Genomic DNA, 16,830 nt, shown 5'->3' with positions numbered 1-16,830 from the left:
AGGCAGGAGAATGGCGTGAACCTGGGAGGCAGAGCTTGCAGTGAGTCGAGATCACGCCACTGTACTCCAGCCTGGGCCACAGAGCAAGACTCCATCTCAAAAAAAAAAAAAAAAAATTAGCCAAGTGTGGTGGTGTGTGCCTATAGTCCCAACTACTTGGGAGGCTGAGGTGGGAGGATAGCTTCAGCCCAGGAGATGGAGGGTCCAGTGAGCCGAGTACGTGCCACTCCACTCCAACATGAGTGACAGAGCCAGACTGTGTCTCAAAAACAAACAAAACCCTTAGATTTATAAACATAAAGCTTTGAGTGCCTTAAAGTGGATGTTAGAAAGAAACACTGAATGTGATGAGGGTGGAGAAACAACAGAAATCACTTCCTTGTCAATGTCGGCATGTGATATCAGATGTTTGGATTTCTGCTTGCTGGGTATACCTCATTTTTGCTATGGTTACTATTCTTTGGTTTCCCTAGAAGCTTTGGATAATTTTTAGAAATTAGTGTTTATATTTTAACATAACTTTTAGTAGTGGAATTATGAGAACATCCAGTTAGCATTTATCAATTGAATTGTTTTTTTGAAGCAGAGTCTCACTCTGTCACCCAGGCTGGGGTACAGTGTTGTGATCTTGTCTCACTGCAATCTCTGCCTCCCAGGTCCAAGCCATTCTCCTGCCTCAGCCTTCCAAGTAGCTGGGATTACAGGCGTGTACCACAATGCCTGGCTAATTTTTGTATTTTTTTTCCACTCTGTGGCTAGGCTGGAGTGCAGTGGTGCGATCTCAGCTCACTGCAACCTCTGCCTCCTGGGTTCAAGCGATTCTGCCTCAGCCTCCCGAATAGCTGGGATTACAGGCGCTTGCCACCACGCCCGGATAATTTTTGTATTTTTAGTAGAGATGGGGTTTCACCATGTTGGCCAGGCTGCTCTCGAACTCCCAACCTCAAGTGATCAGCCTGCCTTGGCCTCTCAAAGTGCTGGACAGGTATGAGCCATCACACCTGGCTTAATTTTTGTATTCTCAGTGGAGATGGGGTTTTATCATGTTGCCCAGGCTGGTCTCGAACTCCTGGTCTCAAGTGACCCACCCACCTCAGCCTCCCAAAGTACTGTGATTACAGGGGTGAGCTACCACAACCGGCCTATCAACTGAATAGTAAAAAATACTTTTTTTTTTTTGAGGCAGACTCTCACTCTGTTGCCCAGTCTGGAGTGCAGTGGCACGACCTTGCCTGGCTAATTTTTGTATTTGTATTTTATTATTTTTTATTTTTTTATTTTTTTGAGATGGAGTCTCACCCTGTTGCTCAGTCTAGAGTGCAGTGGTATGATCTCAGCTCACTGCAACCTTGCCTGGCTAATTTTTATATTTGTATTTTTATTTTATTACTATTTTTTTTTATTTTTTTGAGACGGAGTCTCGCTCTGTTGCCCAGTCTGGAGTGCAGTGGTGTGATCTCGGCTCACTGCAACCTCCACCTCCCAGGTTCCAGTGATTCTTCTTCCTCAGCCTCCTGAGTAGCTGGGATTACAGGCGCCTGCCACCATGCCTGGCTAATTTTTGTATTTTCAGTAGAGATGGGGTTTCACCATGTTGGCCAGGCTACTCTTGAACTCCTGACCTTATGTTCTGCCTGCCTCGGCCTCCCAAAGTGCTGGGATTACAGGCATGAGCCACCGTGCCTGGCAATTTTTGTATTTTTAGTAGAGACGGGGTTTCACCATGTTGGTCAGGCTGGTCTTGAACTCCTGACCTCGTGATCCACTGCCTCGGCCTCCCAAAGTGCTGAGATTACAGGCTGAGCCACCGCGCCTGGCCTAAAGCATAAATTTTAAGTTATTGCAGAATAAAATGCATTATTAGCATGTCAATTTAATGCTCTTTATCTTTATTTCTCATGTTTTAAACTTACCTGCTTTCTCTTTTCTCTAAGAAGCAGAAACTCGTGAAACAATTGCCTTTAACTTCTATATGCTTAGAAACAGATTCACCTGCACTAGGACCAGAAAAACAGGTAAATGGTTTTCTAATTTCTATATTATTTAGATTGTATCTTTCATTCGAGCTCTTTTCAATTTAGCTGTGTTTCTCATTATAGTGTAAATACAGTGGAATCCTCATATACTGCCAGATTGAAGGCTTATATTAACTTTATTTCAGGTCTTTCTAAATATAACTGTTGTGCTCCAGAGAATATTATTTGATAATGAAGCATGTCCTAATGTATGTAATAATAAGAGTCAGACTCGTATAGTAAAAAGCACAGTGTCTGCAGTCAGAAAGTCAAATTCAAATCCTGTTATCTACCTAGTAGCTGACTTTGGGCAAGCTACTTAATCTCTCTGAAACTGCTTTTTCATTTATAAAATATGGGTAAAATAATAAATACATTAAAAAGATTATGGTGGGCTGGGCATGGTGGCTCACACCTATAATCCCAGCACTGTGGGAGGCCAAGGCAGGCAGATCACCTGAGGTCAGGAGTTCGAGACCAGCTTGACCAACATGGAGAAACCCCGTCTCTACTAAAAATACAAAAAAATGAGCTGGGCATGGTGGCACATGCGCCTGTAATCACAGCTACTCGGGAGGCTGAGGCAGGAGAATCGCTTGAACCCAGGAGGTGGAGGTTGCAGTGAGCCGAGATCGCGCCATTGCACCCCAGCCTGGGCAACAAAGAGCAAAACTCCATCTCAAAAAAAAAAGATTACGGTAAGTATTACATGAAGTAATGTATGTGAAAGTACCTAGCAGTATCTGGTATACAGTAGGCACTCAATGAGTGTTCATTTTTCTTCTTTTAATTAGCATGTTATAATGAAGTTCTATTTCTTTCAATACAAGTATTGATACAGTCATGGGTTTATTTATATCATCTTTGCTGTTAATATCTCTTTTTGTTATTGTAAGCCACAAAGAATCATATTTTAAATTTCACTCTCTTTCATATTGCTACTATTTTAAATTATAATTTTCTGAAAGTAAGCCACAGTATATGTTTTATTTGCTTTAGGCAGTACCTATTACAATGACCTCTCAATGTGCAGTTTAATAAGTGCCTTTGACTACCCATCAGATCTGTGTCTCTGTGCCTGCCAAATTCAGAGAATTGGCACTCAAAATTCAGAGGTTTGGGGACAGTAGCAATTATTATCTGTTTATTCAGAAACTATGATTATATGTGATTGCAATGTGAATTTTACTAACTGATGTTCAATTAATGTTTATATTTTTCTTTTTATTTTCTTTTTTCTTTTTTTTTTTTTTTTTTTTGAGACAGGGTCTCACTCTGTCACCCAAGCTGTAGTGCAGTGGCATGATCACAGCAACCTCGACTTTCTGGGTTCAGATGATTCTCCATCAGGCATGTGCTACCATGCCTGGCTAGTTGTTTTTGTTTTTGTTTTTGTTTTTGTTTTGTTTTTGAGACAGAGTCTTGCTCTGTCGCCCAGGCTGGAGTGCAGTGGCGCAATCTCAGCTCACTGCAACCTCCGCCTTCCGGATTTAAGCAGTTCTCCTGCCTCAGCCTCCCTAGTAGCTGGGATTACAGGCTTGTGCCACCACGCCCGGCTGATTTTTGTATTTTTAGTGCACATATATTTCATAAAAAGAGGATTAACTTGGACATATTATTTTATAACTGATCTTTATGTGGTAAACCTCTGTATATATTTTTTTTTGTTAATTTTTTTTTTAATAGAGACAAGGTCTCACTATGTTCCCAGGCTGGTCTCAAACTCCTAAGCTCAAGTGATCCTCCCACCTCGGCCTTCCTAAGTGCTAACATTACAGGTGTAAGCCACTGCACCTGGCTGAACCTCTGTATATATTAATAAACATACTTTTCTTCATCAAGTTTAATAACTGCATAATATTCCAGTATGTGAGTTTACCATATTTAACTTGCTATTTGTCATCCAGATTGTATTATAAACAACATGATTACATAAATCTTTGTGCCCATTTTAAATTTTTTTAGGCTACATTACCAAAGTGTGTTTTTAAAATTTTAACAATAATGTTGTTCTTCTGAACATTATCATCCTGAGTAGATACTTATTGATAATAACAATAATAATTTATTTCATCAAATCTAAATGCTACTGATTGTAGAGGCACCATTGTTTACCATTGTTTTATGACCATTAAGAAAGAAAAAACACTGCCAGTTATACTATGAAATACCACTGAATCTAAATGAAATATACTATATCAATTTCAGAGATGTTAAAATAGGGGAGGAAATGCATCTTAGAATCAGCGAAATACCAGTACATAATCTATTTCCTCTTTCCAATACATGTCGGCAATTCTTGAATCAAACTGTCATGTAGCCTGTGAGATAGGCGGCCAAGCAGCAGAGCAGTGACCTTTTACAAGCATTCACCTAAGCAACAAACCAAAGGACAGTTAATCCATTAGTCAGGCAGGTTACCAAGTGTTCACTGTTTGCAGACTGCTTCATGTGCTAGGAGCTAGGGACTTCAATTGTAAATACCCCAGGGTTCTTTTCAAGAGCAGCACAGATTTACGATCAACATTGTAGCCACACCTCCCTCCCAGCCCTCATCCCCACCTAAAAAGAAAAAAAAAAAGGAGCCTGTCAGTTGTTTTTACCAACTCATTTTCTTCTGTTTTAGCTATAGTCTCCAAGGATCTGCTTCCCTTCAGTGTCATGTTTGACATGGTGTCTGCTGTCTTGTTTCAGGTACGGAATGAGCCCTGGAACATTTCTATTTCAGCAGAATATATTGCCCAGGTGAAAGGGATCTCAGTGGAAGAAGTTATAGAAGTGACAACACAGAATGCAGTAAAACTGTTTCCTAAGCTCCGACACTTGCTCTAGAAATAGCTTCAAAACCATCCATTACAAAATTGAATCAACTGCAGGGGGCAGCATTTGAAAAACAGAAATGTTCTGATGAAGCATCTGAACTGAAGAAGCTGTTCTATAGGGTTACAGAAGATTGTAATTATAGAGAAATATTTCTCTTAGAAATAAAACTGGCGTTGGATCCTGAAACCCTGGGTTCTGATTCTAGCCTTGTGCTGCTTTTCAATTAGCTGAGTTCTGGCAGGATATTGGGAAAATACTGCTGCTTCTTACATTGCCCTTTTATATAAAGCCACCACCTGAACTGAAACCATTGCTACTGGGAAGGGTGGCTCCCACAGGAAGAGTATAAGCACTACTGTGATGAGGATGGACTAAGCTAAAGTATACCTTTTTTTTTTTTTATGGAATTTTGCTGTTGTTGCCCAGGCTGGAGTGCAATGGCACGATCTTGGCTCACCGCAACCTCCACTTCCCAGGTTCTAGCGAGCCTCCTCCCTCAGCTTCCCAAGTAGCTGGGATTACAGGTATGTGCCACCACGCCCAGCTAATTTTCTATTTTTAGTAGAGACAGGGTTTCTCCATGTTGGTCAGGCTGGTCTCGAACTCCCAACCTCAGGTGATCCGCCCACCTCGGCATCCCAAAGTGCTGGGATTACAGGCGTGAGCCACCGCACTGGCCTAAGTGTGATCTTACCACCTATTTTTCTTCCCATAGGAGTTAGCCAGTGAAGGGAGAATGTCTGGTTTTCTATGCTATCAGAAATCTCTTTTCTAGGTTTGTAAAATTGAACTTTTAGTACTTCGAATTATTTCTCTTTAAGATAAAAATGCGTAAGATTTTTTACACTGATCTTAAATTTTTGATTTATGAGGCCAATGGTTTAAACAATCGTTATTAAATACCAAGCCCAAAAGTTTAGTTAATACGCCAATTTTAAGTTCTGGTCTGAATTTTGTCAACATATTTAGAATGTAAATGGCATTATTAAAAATGTATCTGATTTCTCTGTGAACAGTAATATTTCATATTTTTAAGTTTAAAAATGTTAGTGTAAGCCAGGCACAATGGCATTCACCTGTAGTGCCAGCCACTCAGGAGGCTGAGATGGGAGACCTTTTAAGCCCGAGTTTGAGTCAGGCCTGGGCAACATAGTGAGATGTGAGCACCTATCTCTAAAAAAATAAATAAATAAAAATCTCAAAAAAATTAAAAGTCTCAGGTGTAAAAACAGTTCTGTAGATAGATGGTAGTGATGGTAGCACATCAATGTGAAGGTATTTAATGCCACTGAACTGTACACTTATAAAGAATTAAGATAATAAATTTTATGTGTATTTACTACATTTTTTTAAAAATCTTATATGTAGTTTAACAGGTGTGGTCAATATCAAAACTTAGGTATTTAATCTTGTTAAATTATATAAGCAGCAAATGCTGGAAAAAGTACCTGTCATAGAAAAAAATAAACTTCCTAAATCAAAGTGATTTTATGAAATGATCTTCAATAAATATTTTGAAATGAATTCATTTATGGAAGAATCAAAACTAGGTCAGATTGTCCAAACCAGACTAAGAAACTGAATAGGGTATTTTATGAGGTATTTAATGACTCATCAGCACCATTATAAATGAAATTCCTACATTTAACAGGAGATTATATTAAAACCAGACTTTTAAGCTCTCTTCCAACGCTGTATTTCTTTTCCCTACTTCCTACCTCCTGTACACATACCTTTGTCAGACTCTTACCATTAAATCGTTTAAGGTTCAAGTTAAATTACTTCATCTTGCCTCATCACCCCAGCCAGACATGATCTTTGCTCTCTAAATTGTTTAGGCATTTTCTTCATGTATTCATCCATTTGTTTGTTTCAGTTTCAGTTAGGCTGCCCACTAGTCTAGGTTCCTAGGTTACAAAGATGAATAAGATACGATCTTTGCCCTCAGTTCACAATTTAATCAAGGAGATAGCCAAGTGGACAAATAATTTCATAGCAATGTGAGAAGTGCTATTGTTAGATGAACCCCTGCTTACCAGGCCTCTGGTTTAATAAAACATGACTAGAGGCCAGGCACAATGGCTCACACTGTAATCCCAGCACTTTGGGAGGCTCAGACAGGCGGATTACTTGAGGTCAGGAGTTCAAGACCAGTCTGGCCAACATGGCAAATCCACATCTCTACTAAAATACAAAAAAATCATTCAGGCATGGTGGAACACACCTGTGATCCTAGCTGCTCAGGAGGCTGAGACACAAGAATCACTTGAACCCAGGAGGCTGAAGTGGCAGTGAGCCGAGATCGCACCACTGCACTCCAGCCTGGGTGACAGAGCAAGACTCTGTCCCCACCCCCCCACAGAAAAGAAAACATGACTAGAGTGACCCCATCTTAAAGTGAGTAGCTAGGCACTCACAAGACAGTTATAATATTAATACTTATGGTCTGAAAATAGCCATAAGTATCATAATTACAAAATATTCACACCTATAATCCTAGCCCTTTGTGAGGCCGAGGCATGTGGATCACTTGAGGCCAGGAGCTTGAGACCAGCCTGGCTCACATGGCAAAACCCCATCTCTACTAAAATATTAATATTTTAAAAAGCTGGGTGTGGTGGCACATGCCTGTAATCCCAGCTACTCAGGAGGCTGAGGCATGAAAATCACTTGAACCTGGGAGGTGGCAGTCACAGTGAGCCAAGATGGTGCCACTGCATTCCAGCCTGAGCAACAGTGAGACTCTGTCTCAAAAAAAAAAAAAAATTATGGTCATGCAGGACATCTCCCACTACGCCTGCAGAATGTCCAGATGTCCTGAGTGCAGCCCACTTCACTCAAAGATGACATTAATGAGTAGGCTTAGTTTGAAGGATTAATGTCATTATAACACCAATAGCCTTGACCTTTAGTGAGCATATCTGCACATTCCAAGTTTAATCATAGCTCCTTATAGTTTCTTCTAAGTAGAGACACTACCCAAGGACACTGTGTTCCTCCTGCTTTCTGAGGACTCGCTACTCTCTAACAGGGTAGTTCCAAGAAACTTGCTTCCTTCACTGTGCTCTGTGACTCCCCTCCAATTCTTCCCTGTGCTAGACCCAAGGACTGGCTCTTGGAGTCTCTTTTCCAGCAACACTATAGTAATGTAGAACAACGTACTATAAACCAGTTCGTTGACACTTTCACATATTCCTTTTGACTATAGCTACCTGTGTATGTGTTTTCCATCTTTAGAAATTGCAAGCCTTTGGAGAACAAACCAATTTTGGTTTGTGTTTCCATCTTCTACATAGTCTGAAACAAGGCCTGCAATGTGATATGCTCTCAAAAATTTTTTTTTTTTTTTTTGAGACAGAGTCTCACTCTGTCACCCAGGCTGGAGGGCAATGGTGCAATCTCGGCTCACTGCAACCTCTGCTTCCCGAGTTCAAGCGATTCTCCTGCCTCAGCCTCCCGAGTGGCTGCAATTACAGGTGCCCGCCACCACAACCAGCTAATTTTTTTGTATTTTTAGTAGAGACGGGGTTTCACCATGTTATCCAGGCTGGTCTCGAACTCCTGACCTCGTGATCTGCCCTCCTCGGCCTCCCAAAGTGCTGGGATTACAGGTATGAGCCACTGCGCCTAGCCTCAAATATTTTTAAATAAGTGAATGGAGGCAGTAAGTCTTAAACTGACTGCAATAGAGAAAAATACTTATCTTTCAATCTGCAATGGATACTGGATATTACATACCTTTCCACATTTTTTTTTAAATGAGTCCCACTCTGTCGCCCAGGCTGGAGTGCAGTGGCACGATCTCGGCTCACTGCAACCTCCACCTCCTGGGTTCAAGTGATTCTCCTGCCCCAGCCTCCTGAGTAGCTGGGATTACAGGCACCCGCCACCACACCCGGCTTATTTTTTGTATTTTTAGTGGAGATAGGGTTTCGCCATGTTGACCAGGCAGGTCTTGAACTCCTGATCTCAGGTGATCCACCTGCCTCAGCCTCCCAAAGTGCTGGGATTACAAGTGTGAGCCACCGAGCCCAGCCTCCTTTCCACAGTTTTTTGAGTAACATATTTTTCTCCTTTAACTTACAAATCTACTCAATACCATCCAGAGATTTCCTAATGTTGAACCATTCTGAAAAACAGGAATAAACTCTTTTGGCCTGGAACAAGTCTTTCTGCATTCTATAGGAACACCCTCTTCCCTCAACTGAAAGGCAAAAAGGGATCTGCCGCCTCCCTCCCTACACTGCCCCAGCATATGGTGACCTTCCTTACTAAAGGAAATGGTTCATATTCTAGCTCCTTTTTTTTCTTTTCTTTCTTTCTTTCTTTTTTTTTAATTTTTTTTTAGGTTAGAGCAGAAGTTTAATAAGCAAAAGAAAGCAAGCTGTCTGGATGACAGAGGGGTCCCAGAAAGATGGGTTGCCCTCTTATTATAGCTCGTCTTTATTTGAGTAAGAATCAGATGAAATCGTATTATTCTTTAAAGAATTGTTATCAGCTCTTTTCTTTCATTGTTTCGTAACTAAGAGTTCATTTAATCACTTTGCTGCTTGCTCTTTATCTCTGGTTCACTATTTTCCTGTCGTAATCCCCTCCGTACTTTGCTGTTGCCCATTTCCTTCCCCTCTCCAAGCCCGCCTTCTAAACTAAACGTAAACAGGAGTCCTGTTTTTGCATGGTGAAGCTGCACTCATACTTCAGAGTTTAATTTCTTGCTTTTGCCCTTTCTTGCCCTTTTGTGCTTTTGACCGAATACTTCAAAGCAGCATATGTAAATTTTCATTTCATTAATAGGATCTGAGTAACTTAGAAAGGGTTTCCAGAGACTGTTTTATGCTTGTTAGAGCTTAGCTTTTCAAGCATAGGCAAATCTCACTGTCCTTTACAAATTATGACAAAGTCAGTACTGATAATTACAGAGTCGGTCAAAAAGATAAAATGGAAAGAGATGAGATAATTCGAAGATTACCAGTGCTACAAGTTTAAACATAGGACTCTAAGCAAAAATATCCTAATAGGACCTCCTGAAACCCTTCCTCTTTGGCTAATTCTGAAACACACGTATCTCCAAAAAAGATGACTTCTTTGGTGAGCATTCCTGTAATTCATGAAAATCTGTAGCATTTATGCCTTAGGTATTAAAAATGGTGCAAATAACTTCTCATTTCTCAGTTTAGTAGTTTAAGTTATACATATTGAGGCTGGGCACAGTGGCTCACGCCTGTAATCCCAGCACTTCGGGAGGCTGAGGCAGGTGGATCTCTTGAGGTCAGGAGTTCGAGACCAGCCTGGCCAACATGGTGAAACCCTGCCTCTACTAAAAACACAAAAATTAGCTGGTAGTGGTGGCATGCGCCTGTGGTCCCAGCTACTCAACAGGCTGAAGGAGGAGAATCACTTCAACCCAGGAGGTGGAAGTTGCAGTGAGCTGAGATTGTGCCACTGCACTCCAGCCTGGGCAACAAGGTGAGATTCAGTCTCAAAAAAAAGTTGTACATGTTGAGAACCTTGCCTAGTATGTAAGAACAGAAAGTGTTAAGAGCCTAATGTGTGTACCAGACTTTTCTGTGGATTACTTCTGAGGCCCAAGTAATTTAACTAAATTGTATAAATTCTCACGGCTAATGTGTGATACATTTAGAACTATAATACCCTGACTTCCATCCCAGCACTGTTTTCCAGATATCAAATGCCTCCCAGTGTGCCATCTACACAAGCTTAAATGACATCCTTCACAGGCCATCCTTAGAGTATTGCAAATCAGGAACTCTGAATTGGGGGGCTGGCCTATGAGTATAAAGCAATAACTGAGGGAAGCATTAGGGAGGGAGAAGGGATCTTGCGGTTCACATAGATGGACATTAGACAGGTTTGTTGTTTTCGTTTTGTTTTGTTTTTGGTCATCCCATATGTGAGTTCCCTTTGTGTGGGGAATGCCTCACCTTATTAAGCGAACCTGCTTCCCACTATAGAAGTTAAAACTGCCAAGCAATCACTTTCCATCCTCTCTTGCAACCAGGACACTGATTTTAAAAAGCCAGGACTGAGCTTGCTCCACGCTCACAAGTGTGGGTAGTATGACAGGGATTTTAATGGCAACATTCTGAGCCTAGCTTGCAGAAGTTGGCAGTGTTAGCCACACAGTCTGTGCCCAGTGTCTGTGGCAGTGGCGTCTCTATGGTTCTTGTACCCTGGTGTGAGTTTGTTTTGTCATCCCTCCTGGAAATTTTATGAACTATTCAATATCCTTCAGTAAATTCCTTTTCTGCTCAAATTAGCCAAATTTGGCTGGGCACAGTGGCTTGTGCCTATAATCCCAGCACTTTGGGGGGCCAAGGCGGGAGGATCACTTGAACCTAGGAGTTCAAGACCAGCCTGAGCAACATAGGGAGACTCGGTCTCTACAAAACATTTAAAAACTCGCCAGGCATGGTGGTGCATGCCTGTGTTCCCAGCTACTTGAGAGGCTGAGGTAGAAGGATCGTTTGGGCCCAGGAGGTCAAGGCTACAGTGAGCCATGATTGTGTCACTGTACTCCAGCTTGGGTGACAGAGCAAGATTCTGTTAAAAATAATAATAATAATAATAAATTAGCCAAATTTTGTTTCTGATGCTTGCCTTTTTTTTTTTTTCTTGAGACAGAGTCTTTCTCTGTCACCCATGCTGGAGTGCACTGGTGCGATCTTGGCTTACTGCAACCTCCGCCTCCTGGGTTCGAGCAATTCTCCTGCCTCAGCCTCCTGAGTAGTTGGGATTACAGGTGCCCACCACCATGCCCAGCTAATTGTTGTGTTTTTAGTAGAGACGGGGTTTCTCCATGTTGGTCAGGCTGATCTCGAACACCTGGCCTCAGGTGATCCACCCGCCTCGGCCTCCCAAAGTGCTGGGATTACAGGTGTGAGCCACCACGCCCAGTCATGATGCTTGCATTTTTTAAGAACCCTGTTTAATGAGAAAATCAATACCCTGAAGTAGCTGTCATCGAGAGACCCTTAGGAAAACAGGAACGAAGCGAGGGAAATCTGGGATTGGTTATATAGCCTCCATAGGTCTCCAGGCAGCAAAATTCCAATTAATTTAAAGGATGAGGCACTGGAAGGCTATGGAAGATGCTGATCAAACTTGTAAAAGCATGTTAAGTTCTTATGGCAAGAAGGATATGTATTGACTTGGGGGCAACCAAGGGATACACTACAATGAACATTTTTTAATATTTTGGGTCTACTTTTCATATAATAAAGTGAGAAAGCCCTCATTTTATGGGGCAGAACCCATCTTCCACCCTAGAGACTGAAAATACCAAATATTTACTTTCCCAGTGTTCCTCACTATTATGGCAAATACATGACTTAAGTTCCACCAATCAGAGGTACACAGCCCAGATTTTGAGTCAGAAGCCAGGAATATAAAGAAACCAACTGCATGGGACTTTGTGCTGGTGTGGGAAGTAGCAGCTGCACCCATTTTCAGAGGCAGTGGTGGCACTGATCCTAGTAGCTGTATCCAGTGTCCCAAGGCAGTGAGTCTTCATGGACCAGCCTTGTGACCTGATTTGGGGCACTGTTTCTAGCTCTATAACCTACATACCTGGTTTTTGGCCCTCTTGGAGATTATGTGAGCTACCTAATATATTTAATAAATTTGCACGCTTAAATTAGTCAAGGTTGGTTTCTGTTTCTTGAAACTAAACTCTGACTGTTAGAGAAGGCAATCAGTCCACAAAACTCCACCATTCCCAAGACCAAAACTTACCTTCCTCTCTTTCACTCCCATCTGTCATGTATTTTGAGGCTTCTTTCCTGATTTTAAAATGTCAGGATAGGCAATAAGAACTTTGAATTTTCCAGGAATTGCTTAACCTCAACCCCAGAGATGGTCTTGAGCCATTAAACCCTTGGGGGTAGTTATGCCTTGCAATTCATCAATAGCCACAATGCACTGTTTATGTAATACTCCTGTCATTATAAAAAGCCCTTTTGTTGAGGCCAGGAGTGGTGGCTCATGCCTGTAATCCCAGCACTTTGGGAGGCTAAGGCGGGAGGATCACTTGAGATAAGAGTTCCAGACCAGCCTGGCCAAATGGTGAAACCCATCTCTACTAAAAATACAAAAAGTAGCCAGGCATGGTGGGTGTGCCTGTACTCCCAGCTACTCAGGAGGCTGAGGCACGAGAACCACTTGAATCCGGGAGGCGGGGGTTGAAGTAAGATGAGATCGAGCCACTGTACCCCAGCCTGGGTGGCTGAGCAAGACTGTTTAAAAAAAAAAAAACAAAAAACTCAGAAGAAAAGTCGGGAGTCAGGAATTAATTTGACCAGAAAGAATACACCCGTTGGAATCAAACAAAGGATCGAGTCTGTGAAATTGTAGCCCAAAACACCACTCAAAACAAGTCCTAGGTGGCTCACGCTTGTAATCCCAGCACTTTGGGAGGCTGAGGCGGGCGGATCACGAGGTCAGGAGATCGAGACCACAGTGAAACCCCGTCTCTACTAAAAAATACAAAAAATTAGCCGGGCGTGGTGGCGAGCGCCTGTAGTCCCAGCTACTCAGAGAGGCTGAGGCAGGAGAATGGCGTGAACCTGGGAGGCGGAGCTTGCAGTGAGCCGAGATTGCGCCACTGCACTCCAGCCTGGGCGACAGAGCGAGACTCCGTTTCAAAAAAAAAAAAAAAAAAACAAGTCCTAGGGGAACTTCTCCCCAATCCCCAAAGGTCACAAGAGATCTCCAATAACCCCATTTCCCAAGGTTCCCCTCTGGATTTGAGGTGTGTCACACAGCTACCTCTACCACCACAACAAAGCTTGTCAATGTAATACTGTCACCAAACAGAAATGTACTGGACTGACGAACACATATTATCAGGGAAGTCCATTTTAACAGGGGCCTTCTGAAATCAGTACCTTCCTATAGAAGGACTCTACATGCAAATATCATTAGAATCTGCTTCCTCTCACTTTCTTATCTGGGACCCAAATGGAACCATTTATTATTGATATAAGTTAAGAAGCCTAAAAACGATCACTGAAATATCTAGTTCCCTGTCTGTGCTAGGGCGGCACGTGGTCCACGCCAAGCAATAGAGATGCTCAGGCTGTGCCCTCAGGGACCAGATGGGAGACAGCAGCACCTGCGGGGACAGAGAGCCCACACATCAAGCTCTTTGGGAAGTGGAGCATTCATGATGTGCATGCAGATCAATGACATTTCCCTGCAGGATTACATTACGGTGAAGTATGCCAAGCACCTGCCTCACAGTGCAGGGCAGTATATGCCGCCAAATGCTTCCACAAAGCTCAGCGCCCCACTGTGGATTGCCTCACTCACTCCATGATGACGCACGGCCGCAACAACTGCAAGAAGCTCGTGACCTTGCGCGTCGCCAAGCATGCCTTCGAGACCATTCACCTGCTCACAGGAGAGGGCTCTCTGCAGGTCCTGGTGAGTGCCATCATCAACGGTGGTCCCTGGGAGGACTCCACATGCTTTGGGCGAGCTGAGCCTGGACCATGAGACGACAGGCTGTGGAAGTGTCCCCACTGTGCTGTGTGAATCAGGCCATCTGGCCACTGTGCACAGGCGCTCATGAGGCCCTTTGGGGCAGCCCCATGAAAAGAAAAGAAAAGAAGAGAGGAGAGGAGAGGAGAGGGAAAGAGAGAGAGAAGGAAGAGAGAGAGAGAGAAAGAAAAAGAAAGAAAAGAAAGAAGAAAAAAAGAAAGAGACAAGAAAGAAAAGAAAGAGAGAGAAAGAAAGAGAAAGAAAGATCTAAAACTGTTAATAAAATAGCAATTTGGTTTTTTAGGTGTGGGTTTTTTTTTTTTGTTTTTTTTTTTAGATGGGGTCTCACTCCACAGAGCGACAATCCAGGCCGGAATGCGGTGGCGCCATCTTGGCTCACTGCAACCTCTGCCTCCCTGGCCTGAGCCATCCTCCCACCTCAGCCTCCCAAGCAGCTGGGACCACAGGCACGAGCCACCATGCCTGGCTAATTTTTGTATTTTTGGTAGAGACAGGGTTTCACCATGTTACCCAGGCTGGTCTTGAACTCCTGTGCTCCAGCTATCATCCCACCTCAGCCTCCCAAAGTGCTGGGATTACAGGCATGAGCCATTGCGGCCACGCACAAAATTTGTTTTTTTATTTAAATATTATTAATTTATGTTGGGGATGGGGTCTCACTGTGTTGCCCAAGCTTGTCTTGAACTCCCGGCCTCAAGCAATCCTCCAGCCTCGGCCTCCCAAAGTGCTGGGATTACAGGCATGAGCCACCACACCTAGCCACAAATAGCAAATTTCTTACAATTCCTCCAGAATACCAGTCAGCCTTGCTCTTTACTAAATTTCCCAGAAGCCTACCAAGGCTGCCCTATGGATTTCCTGAGCCACGTGGTAGAGCTGAGGATAATGGGTTTCATGTGGGGCCCCCTCTACTCCTCTCTGGTTCTCAAGGGCACGGGTAAGGCCAGAGTTCATCCACCCCAGTGGAATTCAGAGAGTGGGGAATTGGGAATCACGAGCATTGGCCTGAGTCTTTCAGATGCCAGAGAATCCCCCAGTATAAGGTAAAGGGTTATTTTGGGGGATAGCTTCTGTGATGGTTAATTTGATGTGTCAACTTTGTGAGGCTACATTACTCAGCTAGTTGGTTAAACATTATTCTAGATGTTACTGTGAAGGTATATTGTAAATTAGATTAACGTTTAAATCAGTGGACTGTGAGTGAAGCACGTTACCCTCTGTAAAGTGGGTTGGCTTCATCCAATCAGTCGAAGGCCTTAGAAATTGAAAAAGACTGACCTCCCCTAGCAAGAAGGAATTCCGCCAGCAGACTGCCTTTGGGCTTTGCAGGGAACCAGGGCAGAAAAGGAGGAAAGTGTCTGTGATTTAGTGCTACTGAGGAAACCCATGCATTGACAGATATGAAACACTCCTGGGATGGGGTAGAGAGCATGTGGACTTTCTGCCATATCAGGTAAGGTCAGAGTCCCAACAGATATATTGTCTTGTGACTTTTGAGTTTCTGATTTTAGCCTGAGACTGTTGTAGGATGTATAGAGGAGGATAAAGTAGAAAATGCCTAAGGTGGTGTTAGAAATGCAAAATGCTTGTTCCCCAGTGCCACAAAGAAATAGCACTCCAACATAAATTTAATTTTCTCAGCAAGGCAATTTTTACTTTCTGCAGAAAGGGTGCCCCTCACAGATGGAACAATGGCAAGAGCACATCTGGACAGGGGAAGGGAAGGAGTTCTTATTCCTGATGCAGGTAGCCCCTACTGCTGTGTCGTTCCCCTATTGGCTAAGGTTGGACAGCGCAGTCTAAGCTAATTCCGATTGGCTATTTTAAAAAGATCAGGAGTACAAGCCGGAGTGGCAGGGTGAGTAGTTTGGTGGGAAAGACGGTTAGGAACAGGTAACTAAAGGTGACTTAGGTCAGAGTGGATGATCAGGCGTGACTTAGGTCAGAGCAGGTAACTGGAATGAGTCAGGATGAAGCAGGTGACCAGGGGAACAGATATGAACTACTAATTGGGACTGGTAGGAAAGTTGTTTACTGAAACTAGAGGCAAGGGGGTGAAGAGAACCAGGAAGTTAAACTTTAAAATGGAAAATCAAAGAATAAGAGAGCTGAACATACTAACATACTTAGCCAGGCGTGGTGGCTCATGCCTGTAATCCCAGCATATTGGGAGGCTGAGGTGGGTGGATCACTTGCGATCAGGAGTTCAAAACCAGCCTGAGCAATATGGTGAAACCCTGTCTCTACTAAAAATACAAAAATTAGCCAAGTGTGTTGGCACATGCCTGTAATCCCAGCTACTCAGGAGGCTGAGGTGGGAGAATCATCTGAGCCCAGGAAGTCCAGCTGCAGTGAGCCACGATCACGCCACTGCAAGTGTTAACTTTTTAGCCTTCAACCTGATCAGTGGGGTTGGTCAATATATTCCACTGAGTTATAGAAACAAATATAAGCTATTATTTAAACATTTTAG

At 43.0% G+C, this 16,830-nt stretch overlaps 1 protein-coding gene across 7 annotated transcripts in view; it reads left to right on the top strand.

Annotated features, from left to right (window-relative positions):
• TATDN3 (TatD DNase domain containing 3) overlaps positions 1-7,309 on the top strand; it is a 26,398-nt gene extending 19,089 nt beyond the window's left edge. For 4 of the 7 annotated variants that reach the window (XM_032136210.2, XM_032136209.2, XM_032136206.2 and 1 more), the window contains 2 exons: positions 1,935-2,015; positions 4,710-7,309. In XM_032136210.2, coding sequence (XP_031992101.1) covers positions 1,935-2,015; positions 4,710-4,847 — 219 coding nt within the window. In that variant the 3' untranslated portion in view covers positions 4,848-7,309. Of the gene's footprint in view, positions 1-1,934; positions 2,016-4,641 lie in introns of all 7 variants that reach the window. The other 3 variants (XM_032136208.2, XM_032136205.2, XR_009210699.1) reach the window with 2 other exon arrangements.
• The last annotated feature ends 9,521 nt before the right edge of the window (positions 7,310-16,830 follow it).

Source organism: Hylobates moloch, unplaced genomic scaffold, assembly GCF_009828535.3.
Source record: "Hylobates moloch isolate HMO894 unplaced genomic scaffold, HMol_V3 SCAFFOLD_18, whole genome shotgun sequence".
Taxonomy (NCBI): Eukaryota; Metazoa; Chordata; class Mammalia; order Primates; family Hylobatidae; genus Hylobates; species Hylobates moloch.
The sequence above is the reverse complement of the archived record's forward strand: the minus strand, read 5'-3'. Positions and strand labels throughout refer to the sequence as shown.